At 40.8% G+C, this 14,810-nt stretch overlaps 1 protein-coding gene across 3 annotated transcripts; it reads left to right on the plus strand.

Annotated features, from left to right (window-relative positions):
- Positions 1-275: 275 nt before the first annotated feature.
- On the plus strand, positions 276-14,300 carry LOC121442445 (C-type lectin domain family 6 member A-like). 3 transcript variants are annotated; one of them, XM_041644022.1, is made up of 6 exons: positions 276-300; positions 877-966; positions 2,268-2,369; positions 6,065-6,216; positions 8,873-8,988; positions 14,156-14,300. In XM_041644022.1, the coding sequence occupies exons 1-6, from the start codon at positions 276-278 to the stop codon at positions 14,298-14,300; spliced, it is 630 nt and encodes a 209-aa protein (XP_041499956.1). The 3 variants fall into 3 exon arrangements, with proteins under 3 accessions (XP_041499956.1, XP_041499973.1, XP_041499965.1); XM_041644039.1 differs by lacking the exon at positions 2,268-2,369; XM_041644031.1 differs by lacking the exon at positions 877-966.
- The last annotated feature ends 510 nt before the right edge of the window (positions 14,301-14,810 follow it).

Genomic DNA, 14,810 nt, shown 5'->3' on the forward strand with positions numbered 1-14,810 from the left:
CATTAGGAATCGAGAAAATGATGAACATATATATTCTTGTCAGAGTTTTCAGGAACAATTTTAGGCGTTTCTCAATTTCCTCTTTCCCATATCTTCAAATCACTGGGAAGCGGTTCAGCCTGGGACTTCTTCTTTGTGTACCCAGCGTTGGCCACCTCAGGGTCATCTAGCTCAGAGCTGTGGGGGTTGATGCTGAGCTCTGGCCAGGTCTCTGAGACAGATCTTGCAGAGACAGATACAAGAAGTCCTTGACCTGCTGAACTTAAACCTAAACAATGGTGCAGGAAAGACAGGCCCGAGGTAGAGGTGAGCATCCTTTCTCAGTTCCAAGGAGACAGTGGGAGTGTGTGGCAGACAATGGGCAGGCTGAAGTGATAGAAGGGTCCAAGACAGCAAGAAACCAAATATCGGAAGGGGCTGTCAAAAGACGGGACATCAATAGGACAGTGTGATACTTACCGAAGTGTAAGGACAAGGGAATTGCGGGTGCCTGAGGGTGAAATTTTTCTTTGTGTGCGTGTTGTGTGTGCGTGTATATGTGCATGTGTGTAGATGTATATGTGTATGTGTGTGTATGTAGATGTGTGTATGCATATGAGTGTATATGTAGATGTGTATGTGTGTGTATGTGTATGCAGATGTGCATGTGTATGTGCGTATGCAGATGTGCATGTGTGTGTGCGTATGCAGATGTGCATGTGTGTGTGTGTGTATGTGTGTGTGTGTATGTGTACTTCAGAGCTGACTTGGTCATTTATTATGGGGCTTTGACAGCTTTTTCCTGCTCTAAGTGTGTAATTATTCTGAGCCTTTGTTGGGCTTTTCATCACTCTAACCTTGGCCTTGAAGTGAGCACATCTGCTTGCTGCCTGACAGGGAAGGGAGTCTGCTGGTCCTTGAGACTCTGGTCAGCCGCTATGGTTTCCATCCTACTCCTCAGTGCCTGTTTCGTCCTGAGCTGTGTGGGTAAGTTCTTTTCTGATGTGGCATCTCTTTGGGGCACTTTCTTGTTTCTGCTCTGCAGAGACTCCTTTCAACTGATCAAACCTTGCATGCAATACCATGTTTTTCTTGATTTCTCTTCTTCATTTTTTTTCTTTCCATCTTCTGACCACCAAGGCGTCACCTGGCTGTGTTAACACATGTTTACAGCCATCGTCTGTGGCAGTGCCTTCCAGCCCTGGGTTCACCAGCAGTCACATACTCTGGTCACATCTGTTGGGAGCACACCTCCAGTGGATGTCATAATGTTGGCAGTTTGGAGTCCTGATTCATATGGGTTACCCTCCCCCCTTGATATGAAAGGACAAAGCAGTCAAGTTAAATGATGAAGACTGAAGAAATAAGATATTTCTTCCCTGTTTCGTCTGCCCACGAAACTGTGTCTGACGTCTATTGTGTGAGAAGTTTTGATGATGTTCGTTGCGATCTGCAGTCTGCTTCTCTGTTTGCTGTGAAGGTGATCACAGTCATGACTGCCCAGTCCAGGAGGGAGTGGGAGGGACGTATGCCATGTGCTGCCTCTTGTCTGCAATCTGCTTCGAGTGAGACAAACATCCCATTCTCACAAAAGCAGGGCTTTGCTCTAACCAGCACAGCTGAGTCTAAGAGGGTGGGCCCTGGTGGTTAAGGATCATTATTTTATTTGTCAAGAAGAAACTGAAATACAAGACCCAAAGCATGAACTAGAAAGGTAAAAATGTTTTCTTAAATTATTGAAGAAAAAAATCTGTTGTTTTTGTTAAATTGTTTAATGGGCACATCCATGAACAAAATGTTAACTTTAAAAAACAAATTTTATTTATTCATTGAAATTTTATTCTTAAATACAAAGTGTCTTGATCATATCCACCCCACTTAAAAGTCTCCAGATTCTTGAAGTAGACTACCTGCTCAGGAATGGTTAGGATATGGTAACATACCCTCTGGTCTTGCCTCGAAGTTGTTCAAACAAAGGGGACCAGACATTGATGAGGCAACAGATAACTACACAGGACTTGTGGCAGTTCTCTGATACAGGGGTTTGCATTTTGTTGATATAGAAGATGAAATTTCTGTTCCAGAAAGTAAAGCTGATGCTATAGTTGGGGGGAGGCAAAGCAAATGAGGAGCTGTAGAAGCAAGCAACAATTGAGTCTGGCCTTCAGTGGGTTTGCACAGAGAAGGGGAACAAGGAGGTAGAGTGGAAATATACTAGCCTGGCCCGGGGAGGGGACTGAGGCTCTAGGGTTGACTGTGTGGATACTCATCCCCTTCTCTCTTCACAGTGACTTACCAGTCTGCGATGGACAAGCCCAGTACAAGACTGTCTGAACTTCACACATACCATTCCAGTCTCAGCTGCTTCAGTGAAGGGACGTGGGTGTCAGGTGAAGAGTCACAATATTCCCAGAGAGAGAGAGAGGGAGAGGGAGAGGGAGAGGGAGAGGGAGGGAGAGGGAGAGAGAGAGAGAGAGAGAGAGAGAGAGAGAGAGAGAGAGAGAATTCCTAAGATAAAGCTTAAGGTTTATTTAACATATTTGTGTGTGTGTGTGTGTGTGTGTGTGTGTGTGTGTGTGTGTGTGTGATGTTTAAACTTGCATGCTATCAAGATTTCTCTAAACTTACATGTTCAGTTCAGGTTCTGAATACATCCAGGGAACAATTCAATCAATTCCCAGGCATCTTGATTTTGTGAAACACTATCAAACACAACACAGGGTTTGTCTGGTAAAGTCTGGAAGTCATTCATAGCTATTCCCATGAGTTTTACATTCAATGTATAAAATTCTCTTTGATATTTCCGTTTCTCAATTAATGCTCTCCATCTCCATTTCAAGTACCATCTTTATTACTAGAATAACTGAGTCAGGCTGAGCCTGCCCTTTCCCAGAACGCGCAAATACCAAGTTCAACCACAGAGAGCTGGGAGTCATCACTGAGTATCGTATCTGCCTTACCCATGTGTGATGAAGGATGCAAAGACAGTAACGTGCTCGTCTGTAGTTTTCCCTATGGACTCAATCTTTACACACAAAAGAAACGGCATCTAGACAGGTGAAACGGTCCTATCTCTAGAACGGATTTACTCACCACGTCACCTTTGTGGAGAAATCTGTGAGAAGTGAAAACAGAGCAAAAGCCCCTCAGACGTCTAGGAAGCGCTGCGATTTTCCCTCTTAGTTATTGGTCAGAATATGTCTCATGGCAATGCAAAAGTGTTTCCTGGCTTTGCCTTTCTTAGCATATTGGAGTTTTTTTGGGTCAAATGTCTATAGAGCTGATTCGTTCCTGAGGAAAACAACTCCAAGGAGGATAGTCTGTCTCCTATTTTTTGGAGACACTTACACAATAATAGCTCATATATCTGATTTGAGACAGCCCTTCACATATATCCCAGGAAGGGTTGTGTAGTTTGAATTCTAATCGGTTTTAATAACAAAAACCCTGAGTCAGATTATAGAAGTATTGCTGGAAGATCAGAGAAGCAGAACAGCCAGCCGCTAGTTGTTACCTCTATGGAATCCTCAGACCAAATGGGTGATCCTGGCTCTAGGAATCCTCAGAACGTGTTGAGCTCCTGTCTCCTCCTACCCTATATTCCTCCCTTTCCCCGGGCACATCCTTTCCTGTCTCCACCTTTCTAGTGCTGGTATTAAAGGCATGTGACTCCCAAGTGCTGGAATTAAAGGTGTGAGCCATCACTGCCTGTCTCTGTTTCTCTGCCAGACTAGATCGATCTTGCGTAGCCCAGGGTGGCCTTGAACTCACAGAGATCTCTCTCTGTCTCCAGAGTGCTGGGGTTAAAGGTGTGTGCCACCACTGCCTGACCTCTATGGCTAACTAGCGGCTTAGCTTTGCACTCTGGTCTTCAGACAAGCCTTATGTGTTAGATCACAAACAAAATCTCACCACAGGGTTGAACTCCTTAGACAGCTCAAACTGGCTCGTCCTCACCACCCTCATGGTTCAGCCTCCTGTGTGCAGGGATTGCAGATGTACAGAAGCACACCAGGCTACAGCTGCGGCTTTAAAGCATGACTTCCTTGAAAGGGGAAGCAGGCACTTCACTTTTAGAAGGCTCTGAAACGAGACAGAAGTGGATTTTAATGATAAACTTTGTGTCCATTCATAAAACACATCCCCTAAGCATATCTAGCTTAAAATTATGGCCAATCGGGCTCGTTGGTGTAATTCATTTTATTTGTAGTTAAATTTATGTGATGAAATTATTTTATATAATAACAGTATCAGGAAATAAAAATAGACATTTTGACAATGCTTTTTTGAACTGATACATTAAAAACAAAACTCGAAGCAAAAATGTTTTTATTTTGTCATTCATGGTGATGCATGCTTATAATTCTAGTGCTTGAGAGACAGAGGCAGAGAACTTTCTGTAGCTCTGAATTCAGTCTGGTCTACCCAGACAGCTCCAGAGCGACATAGTGAGATTCTGTATCAAAGAAAAAAAAAATTAACTGGGTCTATCAGCCTGAACTAAGAACTACGGTCTATTAGAGGCCCTTCTGGCTTTTAGAGTCTTCAGTGAGAAGTTGAGTGTTATTCTAATGGGTCTGCCTTTATATATTACTTGGTCTTTTTCCCTTGTAGCTTTTAATAGTCTTTCTTTGTTCTGTATGCTTAGCATTTTGATCTCTATGTATCATGGGGACTACCATCTCTGATCCAGTCTGTTTGGGGATCTGTTGTCCTTCTTCAGGTTGGAGACATTTGCTTCTGTGATTTTGCTGAAAACGTTTTCTGTGTCTTTGACCTGGATTTCTTTTCTTTCTTCTCGTCCTATTACTCAAAGACTTGGTCTTTTCCACGGGATCCCACATTTCCTAGATGTTTTGTGCCTGGATTTTTTTTTTTTTTAGATTTAATATTTTCTTTTACTGAGGTATCTACTTACCTCTTCTACCTTGTCTCCAGTGCCTGAGAGTTTCTCTTCTATATCTTGTGTTCTGTTGGAGAGGCTTATTTCTGAGGTTTTGTTTGACTTCCTGAGGTACACATTTCCAGTTTTGTCTCTGGGTTTTACTTAATGATTCTATTTTACTTTCATGTTGTGGGTTGTTTTTGTTATTTTATTCACCATGTGTGTTTTTACAGACTTCAAACTCAATGGTAATTTTTTTTGTCTCATATTGCTTTATTTAGGCATTTTTAAAAAAAATCTTACTGGTCTTTTGCTTGTATTATGGTTTCCAACTTTTTTTGCTTGTTTTTCTTTAATTTTTTTTCAAGACAGGGTTTCTCTGTATAGATTTGGTGCCTGTTCTGGAACTCACTCTATAGACCAGGCTGGCCTTGAACTCACAAAGATCTACCTACCTGTCTTTGTCTCCCAAGTGCTGAGATTAAAGGTGTATGCTACCACCACCCAGCCAATTTTGTGAGGTTTTTATGGGTTTTTCTCTGCATCTGATGAGTCTGTGTGTCTCCGTATGTGTGTTTCTTGTGTTTTTCTTCTATTTTAAGTTCTGTCCTTTAAGAAAAATAGCCTATTTCTAAAAAAAAAAAAAAAAGGAGGAGATGGGAGAAGAAACCATGTTCAGAATATATTGTGTGAAAAATTATTTTCAATTAAAAAAATAAAAGCAGAAACTAAAATTATCTCATAAAGACCACAAAGATGCCCACTTTGGCCACAGTTAAAGACTAATTGGGAAACATACTTTGTCTTCTCCGGTTCTCTCCTGCCCTGAGAGAGTACTGAGGCCAACGTTTGGATGCTTGAGTTAGAGCATGAACCCATGCTCTGCATCTTAACAACCAATAAGGGATGGTTAAGCTCTCAAATATTTGACAATGGATAAAAATTAGTAAGAAGTAGCAATAAGGAGCAATTATTCTGAGTTTAGTACTGTTCAAAATGCTTTGGAGGTAGTATGTGATTAAATAACCCCCGAGGTTACACTGGTCTCAACATCAATTTCATGGCCCCAAATGATACGTTCAGAGAATAGTCAATGGCTGTAATTATAATGAGAAAGCAACACTGGCGAGCAGCCTCAGATCCTTGGGGTTGTATAGAACACGTCTCCTTAACCTTATTCGTCTTGCCTTGCGGTCACAGAAAAAGTTTGGGGTTGTTGCCCAAGTCAGTGGAAGTCATTTGGCTCCAGCTGTTACCACATTTCTACCGATAAGAACATCTGGAACATCAGCGAGCAGAAATGTACTAAGATGGGGGCTCATTTGGTGGTGATCAACACTGAAGCTGAGCAGGTAGCTCTTCCTTGTTTGTCTTAGCCTTTTCATTGTAGGGAAATGTAGCCAAATGTGCTAAACTTGATCATTCTTAGATTTACCATTACTTAATTAGTTAATTTTTCCCAACTCAATCATTGTTTCTCCTCCCTTCCTCCTCTCTTCCCAGTCCCTCCCCACAACCCTCCCTCTTCACCCTCCCCTATCCATGCCTCTTTTCTCTTCAGAAAAGGGCGGGTCTCTCACATATATCAGACAACCATGGCATATCAAGTTGCTATAAGACTAGACACTTTATCTCCTATTAAGGCTGCACAAGACAACCCAAAAAAGGGTCCCCAAAGCAGGTAAGAGTCAGAGACAGCCCTGCTCCCATTGATAGGAGTCGCACAAGAAGACCAAGCTATAATTGTAAAACACATGGAGAAAGAATGGCTAATAGTTATTAGTATGGTCACCCCATTATAGAAAATCCCCTAAAACTTTTTGCCTTGCAATATTGGAAGTCCTTGAACAAAGACTCTCCACTTCCCATTTCATAAAGGCTCTGGAAATCACTCCTCCGCTTCCTGCTTTTTATGAGTTTGATTACTTTAGATTCTTCATGTAAGTGAATTCATGTATTATTATTGTGTGTTCCTGCATGCATGCGTGTGTGTGTGTGTGTGTGTGTGTGTGTGTGTGAGAGAGAGAGAGAGAGAGAGAGAGAGAGAGAGAGAGAGAGAGACTCATATTTCAATAAGGTTGCCTGCATGAGCATGGGTGTGCAGCCTCCTCTGAGAAACATGACTCTATACTGGCAAATGTTAAATGCTCATAGCTTCTCAGGAAGGGGTCTTCTTAGCCCCTCCCATACACATGATGGAACATTGGTGGGCCCAGTCTTCTATGTGTCTTTCAAAGGTAGCCATTGCTGCTGTGAGTTCGAGCTCTCGTGTTCTTTTCTCTCTCTCATGTTCACTGAGCTTGAGGTGTGGTGTAGATGTTCTATTGAAGAGCACTGACCAGTTTTGAGTCTCTATAGTGATCATCACCAGTTTACACTCACACTACCAAAAAGAAATATTTCTCTTTTCCCATATCCTTGTCTTTGTAGTCATTTTTTTTCTTGATTGCGACTACTGTGATTGGGGCAATTCTAAATCCCAAACTAGTTCTAATTTGCATTTCCCTGGTGATTAATAATGCACACTTGGAATCTGATAATTTTGTACAGGAGTATATTGTATTGTAGCCTTTCCATCCTTCTGTTTCTTCCTATCCTGAGTCCTTCTGTTGAATATCTTTTAATGTTTCTGTTGGCCATTTGTATATTTTCTTTGGGACAATGTCAGTTCAATATCCCCCATTTTTAACTGTGTTATTTCTTTTACTCTTGTTAGTTTATAGGTATCCTTTTTTAATTTTGGATATTAGTCCCTTTCCAGAGATATGGCTTACAAATGTCTTCTCCAGTATCATTGGCTGCTTTTATACTTGCTGACTTTTTCTTTATTGTGAAAAAAAAAAACTTTTTGGTTTGATGTATTCCTTTGTCTATTTTTATTTTGTTGCTTGTTCTTTTGGTATCATGTCCCAGAATGCCTTGCTAACTCCAATGCAATGAAGTCCTCACCTTGGGTTTTCTTTTAAGAGTTTACAAATTTGCACCACTCATTTAGGTCTTTGAAGCACCTTGAATTGACTTCTGCATGGAGTATGAGGAAAGGGATGAGAGTCATCCTTTTCCCACAGCCTTTATTCCCAGGATATATGTTAAAGCGACTGTCATTTTCCCATCAAGTGACCTTTACTTAGAGATCATTTGACTGTATGTATGAGTTTACTTATGCACTCCAGGAAAAAGGAGTCTCTCTTTAATTTCCTTTAATGCTCTTTAATTTCCTTACTCAATGTCTTTCAGTTTTCAGAATACATTGTTTTGCTTCCTGAGTGAGTGAGTTGTCCTCTGGGTTAAGCTTATTCTTAGGTATTTTGTTCTTTTTGATGCTACTGGAAGAGTCATTCTCTTACCTCCTTTTCAGATTGATTTTGTTGTTGTTACAGCTATTGTTGGTACAAAGAAATGGTGTTGATTTTGTATCCTGCAACCTTGCTTAATTTGATAAAGACCCATTGATGTTCAAAGGCCTGAGAACCAGGGGAGTTAGGAGACTCTCCCTACTTGAGCAGACAGTCAGCAAGCAAAATAAGAGGAACTCCTATTTGCTTTGACTTCTATTCTGTATAGGCTGTCAAATGTTTAGATGATCCCTACCCCTCTCTTCTTGAGCTCACAGACACTGTAGCCAACTGTTTGTGGAAACACATTGCAGATATACCCAGAAATGATGTTTTAATCTGGGCGACCCTTAGCCTTGCCAGGTAGAGACATAGAATCTAGTATCATAACACTTAAGCATGTAACATTTTAAAAGAGATTAAAATATAAATTATTCTCGTGGAATTTGAGATGATTCTTTTAATTGGTGAAGAATGAATGACGAGGGTTCCTAGGCTAGGGCCTCCTGGCCTTGCAACAGTGTTGGTCGTTTTGGTTCCTGTGCTGTTGGTTCAAATGGCCATTATTTCACTGGTGTTTTCTTCTGTTTCGTCTGGCTGTGAGGGGTGTAAAGAATGCTTGCACTGTTCAGAATGGGCCTTCCCAATCATTAACTCTTGTTCACCCATGCAGAATTTCATCATCCAACAACTGGATAAGTCAATTACTTACTTCCTGGGGCTTTCTGATCCACATGGTAACAACAAATGGCAATGGGTTGATAATACTCCTTGCAGTCAAAACTTCAGGTGAGTGCAGTCCTAGCTTAATGAACCATTGGAATTATTTACACTGAAAATTGAGGAAAATTTTGCTAGCTGTGACTATTAATACTTATAACTATAACATTGAATTTACTAAATAATCTAAAGTTTCATGAAACTTCTCTTTTAGGAGCTCATTTTACGTATGAAATATTGAATAATAACTTCTTCAAGATCAATAGATCAATAAAATTAGAAACTGCATTTAATCCAATGTCCATCTGACTTTAAAGATGGTGTTCTCAGCTACTGAATTTTTTCCTGCCTTTAAGTACAGAGACTTAAATTAATTTATTGATCTTTAACAAAAAATTTAAAATAACTGAATCAGAATTATGACAAACATCAGAATAATTACACAATAATACTTTTGATATGTTACCTTATTTTATTCTCATGCAATCTTGTGAGTTACTTTGAAGCCCTTATAAAATTTATTTCTATTTTTATGATTTCCATTTTTATACATGAATCATTTAAAATCAAAAGACATTAAATTTCTTGATCAGGAACTGTGGTAAGGAGGCCGCTTGTTCATTTCCCGACTGTTGAGACTCCCGAAATAACCACACAGAAACTGTATTAATTAAATCACTGCTTGGCCAATTACTTAAGCATATTTCTAGCTAGCTCTTACATCTATAATTAACCCATCTCCATTATTTTATATTTTACTGCAAGGCTTGTGGCCTACTTGTTGTAATAGGAGCGGCGGGCTGCGTCCCCGGCACCTGGCCGCCCGCACGGCTAGCTTTACCCTAAATAATTACACAGAAACTGTATTCTTTTAAACACTGCCTGACCTATTAGTTTCAGTTTCTTATTGGCTAGCTCTTACATATCGATCTAAGTCATTTCTATTAATCTGTGTAGCCCACGAGCTGGCTTACCAGGAATGATCTTAACCTGCATCTGCCTGGAGTGGGAGAATCATGGCGACTCCCTGACTCAGCTTCTTTCTCCCAGCCTTCTGTTCTGTTTAATCCTCCCACCTATGTTTTAACCTATGAGGGCCAAGCAGTTTCTTTATTGCTTAACCAATAAAATCAACAGATTTGATATATGACACTCCCACATCACTTCCCCTTTTTCTGTTTAAGCAAAAAGGAAAGGCTTTAACTTTAACATAGCAAAATTATATATAGCAAAACAGGTATCAAGGAAGAATTACAGTTACAATATTTATATCTATTTTATCTTTTATCATAACTAAGGAAAACTATAACTATCTATTCATTCTTCAACTCCATCAAAGACTCCAGAAGGATATAATATTACCTAAGTAAACAAGAAATAAGAAAACTCTAGAAATGACAGAGACATCTCGCTGCCTGTACAGTCACCCAAAGTTCCTCTGTACCATTGGGGCATCCATCTTCAGCCTTCAGGCCCATAGTATCCAGTAGACATTTCCATGAAGCAGGAAATTTCAAAGTCAGTTCAGTCACTTTCTGCTGTGTCCTGCAGAATGTCTCGCAGACTCTTTCATGAGTCATGAACCCCAAAAGACTGTCTCACCTTTAGGCAAGTTCAGCAGTCCTCTCTCTGCGGGTTCTCTGTGTCCATTTTAAGCATCAGTCCAGGCAAGAGCAGTTTCTTGCCCAAATGGCTATCAAACTCCATAACGAGCCTCTTCAATGCCCATCTTCCTCTTGAAGTAGCTGGGGCTGCCAGGAGCAGACATGTCTCATTGTCATGAAAAACCCTAAGTTATTAAAATATTTTAAATGCCATATTCTGCAGCCTTTGTGAGATATGAAGAATGGCTATCTGAAATATATCTCTATATATCTAGAAAATCTAAGTAACATGACTACAAACTTGACTATTATTTATGATTATCCATCAACAACCTATATTTCCTAATTATACATTACATTTTCAAAATGAACTACACAATCACAATACCTTAATCAAGATCAGAAATGCATATACATATAACAAAATTGACCTTAAAATCCATACCAATGCAAATTATTCATACCTATATCATTTCCCCCTTTAAATGTAAAAGAACATTTATAAACAATATTTTGGGAACATGGGCGCAGTTTTTTCTCTCCAAACTGCTTCCTGCTGAATGGGGGTGCTGTTAATCGGATCATTTAGGGTGTAACCTGTGTGCCAGGTTTATCTCAGTTGGCAGTTGAGTGAAGTAATTTTTTGAGGGTGTTCACAGGAACTTTTCGGGAGGTCGTGGTCTATCATACCATATCGGGATAGATGCAATCCACAGGGTCTGGTCCTCTGTGAAAACAAAAGAAGACCCTTTCCAAAGCATCATATCCTTAGACCCAAATTCTGAAGTCATACCCTCATGATATCTATTCTCGTTCCACTTGGCAGCCCATATAATGAAATGTCTCTCTGTACTTAGCTCCTTTACAGTCAAAAATTTTAAAGAAAACACAATGTACATAATCCAGACTCTCTGTGAATTTTCCATTTTTATGTGGCTTATTTTTCTTTATTTCTTTTAATCTCTTAACTATCTGTACTCTGTCTCTTTAAAGACTTTACCCTTTTTTTTAAAACATTAACTTTATTTTTTATATTCTTTTTCTTCTCTCCCCCAAGCCTACGTACATTCATCCAACAGTGTCTGAATCTGTTTTATTGTGAATCCGTTTTTTTTTTTCTCTATCCAGGAGCACTTTGTTTTGCGCCTTTAAATCACTAAGCGTTTAAGAATCTAAGCTGTGACAATTCCTAGGTCAAAAACAGGTACTGCCTGCTTGCCCTGCCCAGTCCAACATGGCGGAGCCGCTCGTGCCTCTGATCCTTGCACATTGCACGAGTAGCATGGTGGGCCTCTGAGCCACAGCATACAATGACTTCCTTTTAGGCACACAGGGAGTCTAGTTGCCATCAAACAAATTGTAGCACTTTACTCCAAATGCTCCATTCAAAAGCTCTGTCTCCCGCAGGAGCCAGACAGAGATCGCAATGGTGGCATAGCCCAAAAAGCCAGCATTTTAAAACAGCCAGTTTTTTCCTGCTGCTGAGTCAGGAAAATTTCAAAATGGAGGACGTACCATTTTGTGCTAGTTCTGGGGCCGCCAGGTAGGAGCGGCACTCAGCACTTTAATTCTGAGACTGAGCGTGCAGCACAGAAATTCTTTTCATCCAAGTTACATCCAAATCTGACACGCAGAGCACTGCGCAGTCTAAGAACATGTTGGCACGGTCTCAGAGCACTCTCCTTCCAATCCCAAGCAGGAACACAAACATCCAGTCCCATAAAATCCATTGAAATGCTTTAAAGCCAGAGTTCACGCTGGCAGCACAGCCCCAAGAAGCCGTGCTTTAAAATGACACAGCGTTTTTTTCTGCTGCTGTTGCTGAATCAGGAAATCTCTCTGTAGCACGCCATCAACAAACAGCAAAAATCTGTGTTAAACTCTCTCTCCCTTATTTTTAAGCCTTCTCAGGTTTTTAAGTGGATTTAGTCCATCACATCGGGCGCCACTCTGTTGTAATAGGAGCAGCAGGCTGCGTTCCCGGCACCCAGCCGCCCGCACGGCTTGCTTTACCTGAAATAATACACAGAAACTGTATTCTTTTAAACACTGCCTGACCCATTAGTTTCAGTTTCTTATTGGCTAGCTCTTACATATCAATCTAAGTCATTTCTATTAATCTGTGTAGCCCACGAGCTGGCTTACCAGGAATGATCTTAACCTGCGTCTGCCTGGAGTGGGAGAATCATGGTGACTCCCTGACTCAGCTTCTTTCTCCTAGCCTTCTGTTCTGTTTACTCCTCCCACCTATGTTTTAACCTATGAGGGCCAAGCAGTTTCTTTATTGCTTAACCAATGAAATCAACAGATTTGATATATGACACTCCCACATCACCTACTGGCAAGGTTTCAGCACATCTGTCTCCAGCAACCCCTCCATAACTTTTCTCTGCCTCTGCCTCCTTTCTCCCAGCATTCAGTTTAGTTTTCCCCATCTAGCTCTACTCTACCCTATCAGACCAAGCCAGTTTCTTTATTAATTAACCAATCATATTCACAGCATACAGAGGGGAATCCCACATCAAGGGTCAAAGTAAATTAAAAGTTAAACAAGTATTTTATTTATTTTCCTTTTTTTGCTTTTTATTAAACATAGATTTTTTTTCCCATACAGTATAATTTGAATATAGTTTCCCCTTCCTCTACTCCTTCACATTCCTCTACACCTCCTCTCCCATCTGTATCCATTAGAAAAGAACATGTTTCTAGGATATAACATTAGAACATAACAGAGTAAAATATAATAAAATTAAACCATTGATTGAAGTCAGACAATTCAAGCCAACAGAAAAATAAGAGCCTCAAGAGAAGACACAAGAACTGAAAGCCATCGTACATATGGAGAGGGCTTAGTGCAGACCCTGCAGGTTCTGTGCATGCTGCTTCAGAACTCCATGACTTCATATGCATTTTGATCATGTTGATTTAGAGGCCTTTGTTCTCCTGGCATCCTCCATCCCCTCTGTCTCCCACACTGGGTTCCCTGAGCTCAGGGTGGAGGAATCTGATGAAGACATTTAGAGCTGTGTGGTCCAAGGTCTCTCTCTGGGTAATGTCTTGCTGTGGGTTTGTGTATTGTTCCCAACTGAAACATCTCTGATGATGGCTGAATAAGGCCCTGATCTACGAGTACAACAGAATATTGCTAAAAGTCATTTTATTGTTACATATATTTTTTAAGAGCACTAGTATTTGGTTTTACCTTAGCTACAAAATAATCTTAATTCCAAAAGTAAGGCCCATTCCCTTCCTCTATCTCCTCTATAGTCTTCACAGGAGGCAGTTAACTCACATTCAGCGTTAGGAAGCTGATGTAAAAAGGCAGCCTCTATATATGACAAAAAGAAAAGAACTTATGCTAACTTATATCATGATGAGGGATTTGTGAAGAAGAGAAAGTAAATATTGGATTTCAGGGGAAAGGTCAAAGTATAGCACATCCAAAACAAACAAACAAAAAATACATGTAAAGGTGCCTGTTCTTGGCCTTTTAGAAATGGGTTGTGTGAGAAAGAGGAGAAAATGCTGGGATCTTCTCTCACCCACGCCCTGTTCCATTCAACCTCGAACTCTGCTGTTCAGGCAAATGCTAGGCACTCACGGAGGAGTTACTTCTGTTTTGTTTCCTGCAGGTTCTGGCACCTAAATGAGCCCAACCTCCCCGAAGAGAGATGTGCTTCTGTAGTTCACTGGGATCCTATGGGATGGGGCTGGAATGACGTTGTCTGTGAGAGTAAATATAACTCAATATGTGAAATGAAGAAGACTTACCTCTGAGCGGCATTTTATTCATTTATGCCTTTAGAGTCTCTTGGCACGAACACGTGACTGTAGTCATTCTTTTTCTAGATGTTTCTTTTCACTGACGACAGATGGGTCCTTCCTCTCTGTGATGGTTAGGGTTTTGCCAACTGGACACAAACTAGAATCACCTAGGAAGAGGGACCCCCAGCTAAGGAACTGCCCCATCAGGCTGACTTGTCAGCATGTCTGTGGGGGCATTTTCTTGATTGATGATTGTTGTAAGAGGGTCCAGTGGGAGGTGGGTAGGTAGTCATAGGTGGTGTAAGAAAGTAAGCTGAGAAAGACATGGCTAGAAAGCCAGTAGGCATCCTCCCTTCTTCTCTGTTCCAGGTTGCTGCCCCAGGTTCCTGTATTGGGTTCCTGTCCTAGGTTCCTGCCCCAGATTTCTACCCCAGGTTTCTACCCCAGATTCTTACTCCAGGTTCCTATCCTAGGTTCCTAGCCTAGGTTCCTGCCCCAGGTTCTTGCTCTGGCTTCTTTCTA

This window comes from Microtus oregoni, unplaced genomic scaffold (genome assembly GCF_018167655.1).
Source record: "Microtus oregoni isolate MIOR12 unplaced genomic scaffold, Mior012 000002F_ref0000024, whole genome shotgun sequence".
Lineage (NCBI taxonomy): Eukaryota > Metazoa > Chordata > Mammalia > Rodentia > Cricetidae > Microtus > Microtus oregoni.

Excerpts from the sequence above, each read along its gene's own strand:
- LOC121442445 (XM_041644022.1), top strand. The coding sequence starts at position 276 with ATGGTGCAGGAAAGACAGGCCCGAG. Across the intron at positions 301-876 it reads GCAGGAAAGACAGGCCCGAG|GGAAGGGAGTCTGCTGGTCC; the intron begins GTAGAGGTGAGC and ends GCTGCCTGACAG. Across the intron at positions 967-2,267 it reads TTTCGTCCTGAGCTGTGTGG|TGACTTACCAGTCTGCGATG; the intron begins GTAAGTTCTTTT and ends CTCTCTTCACAG.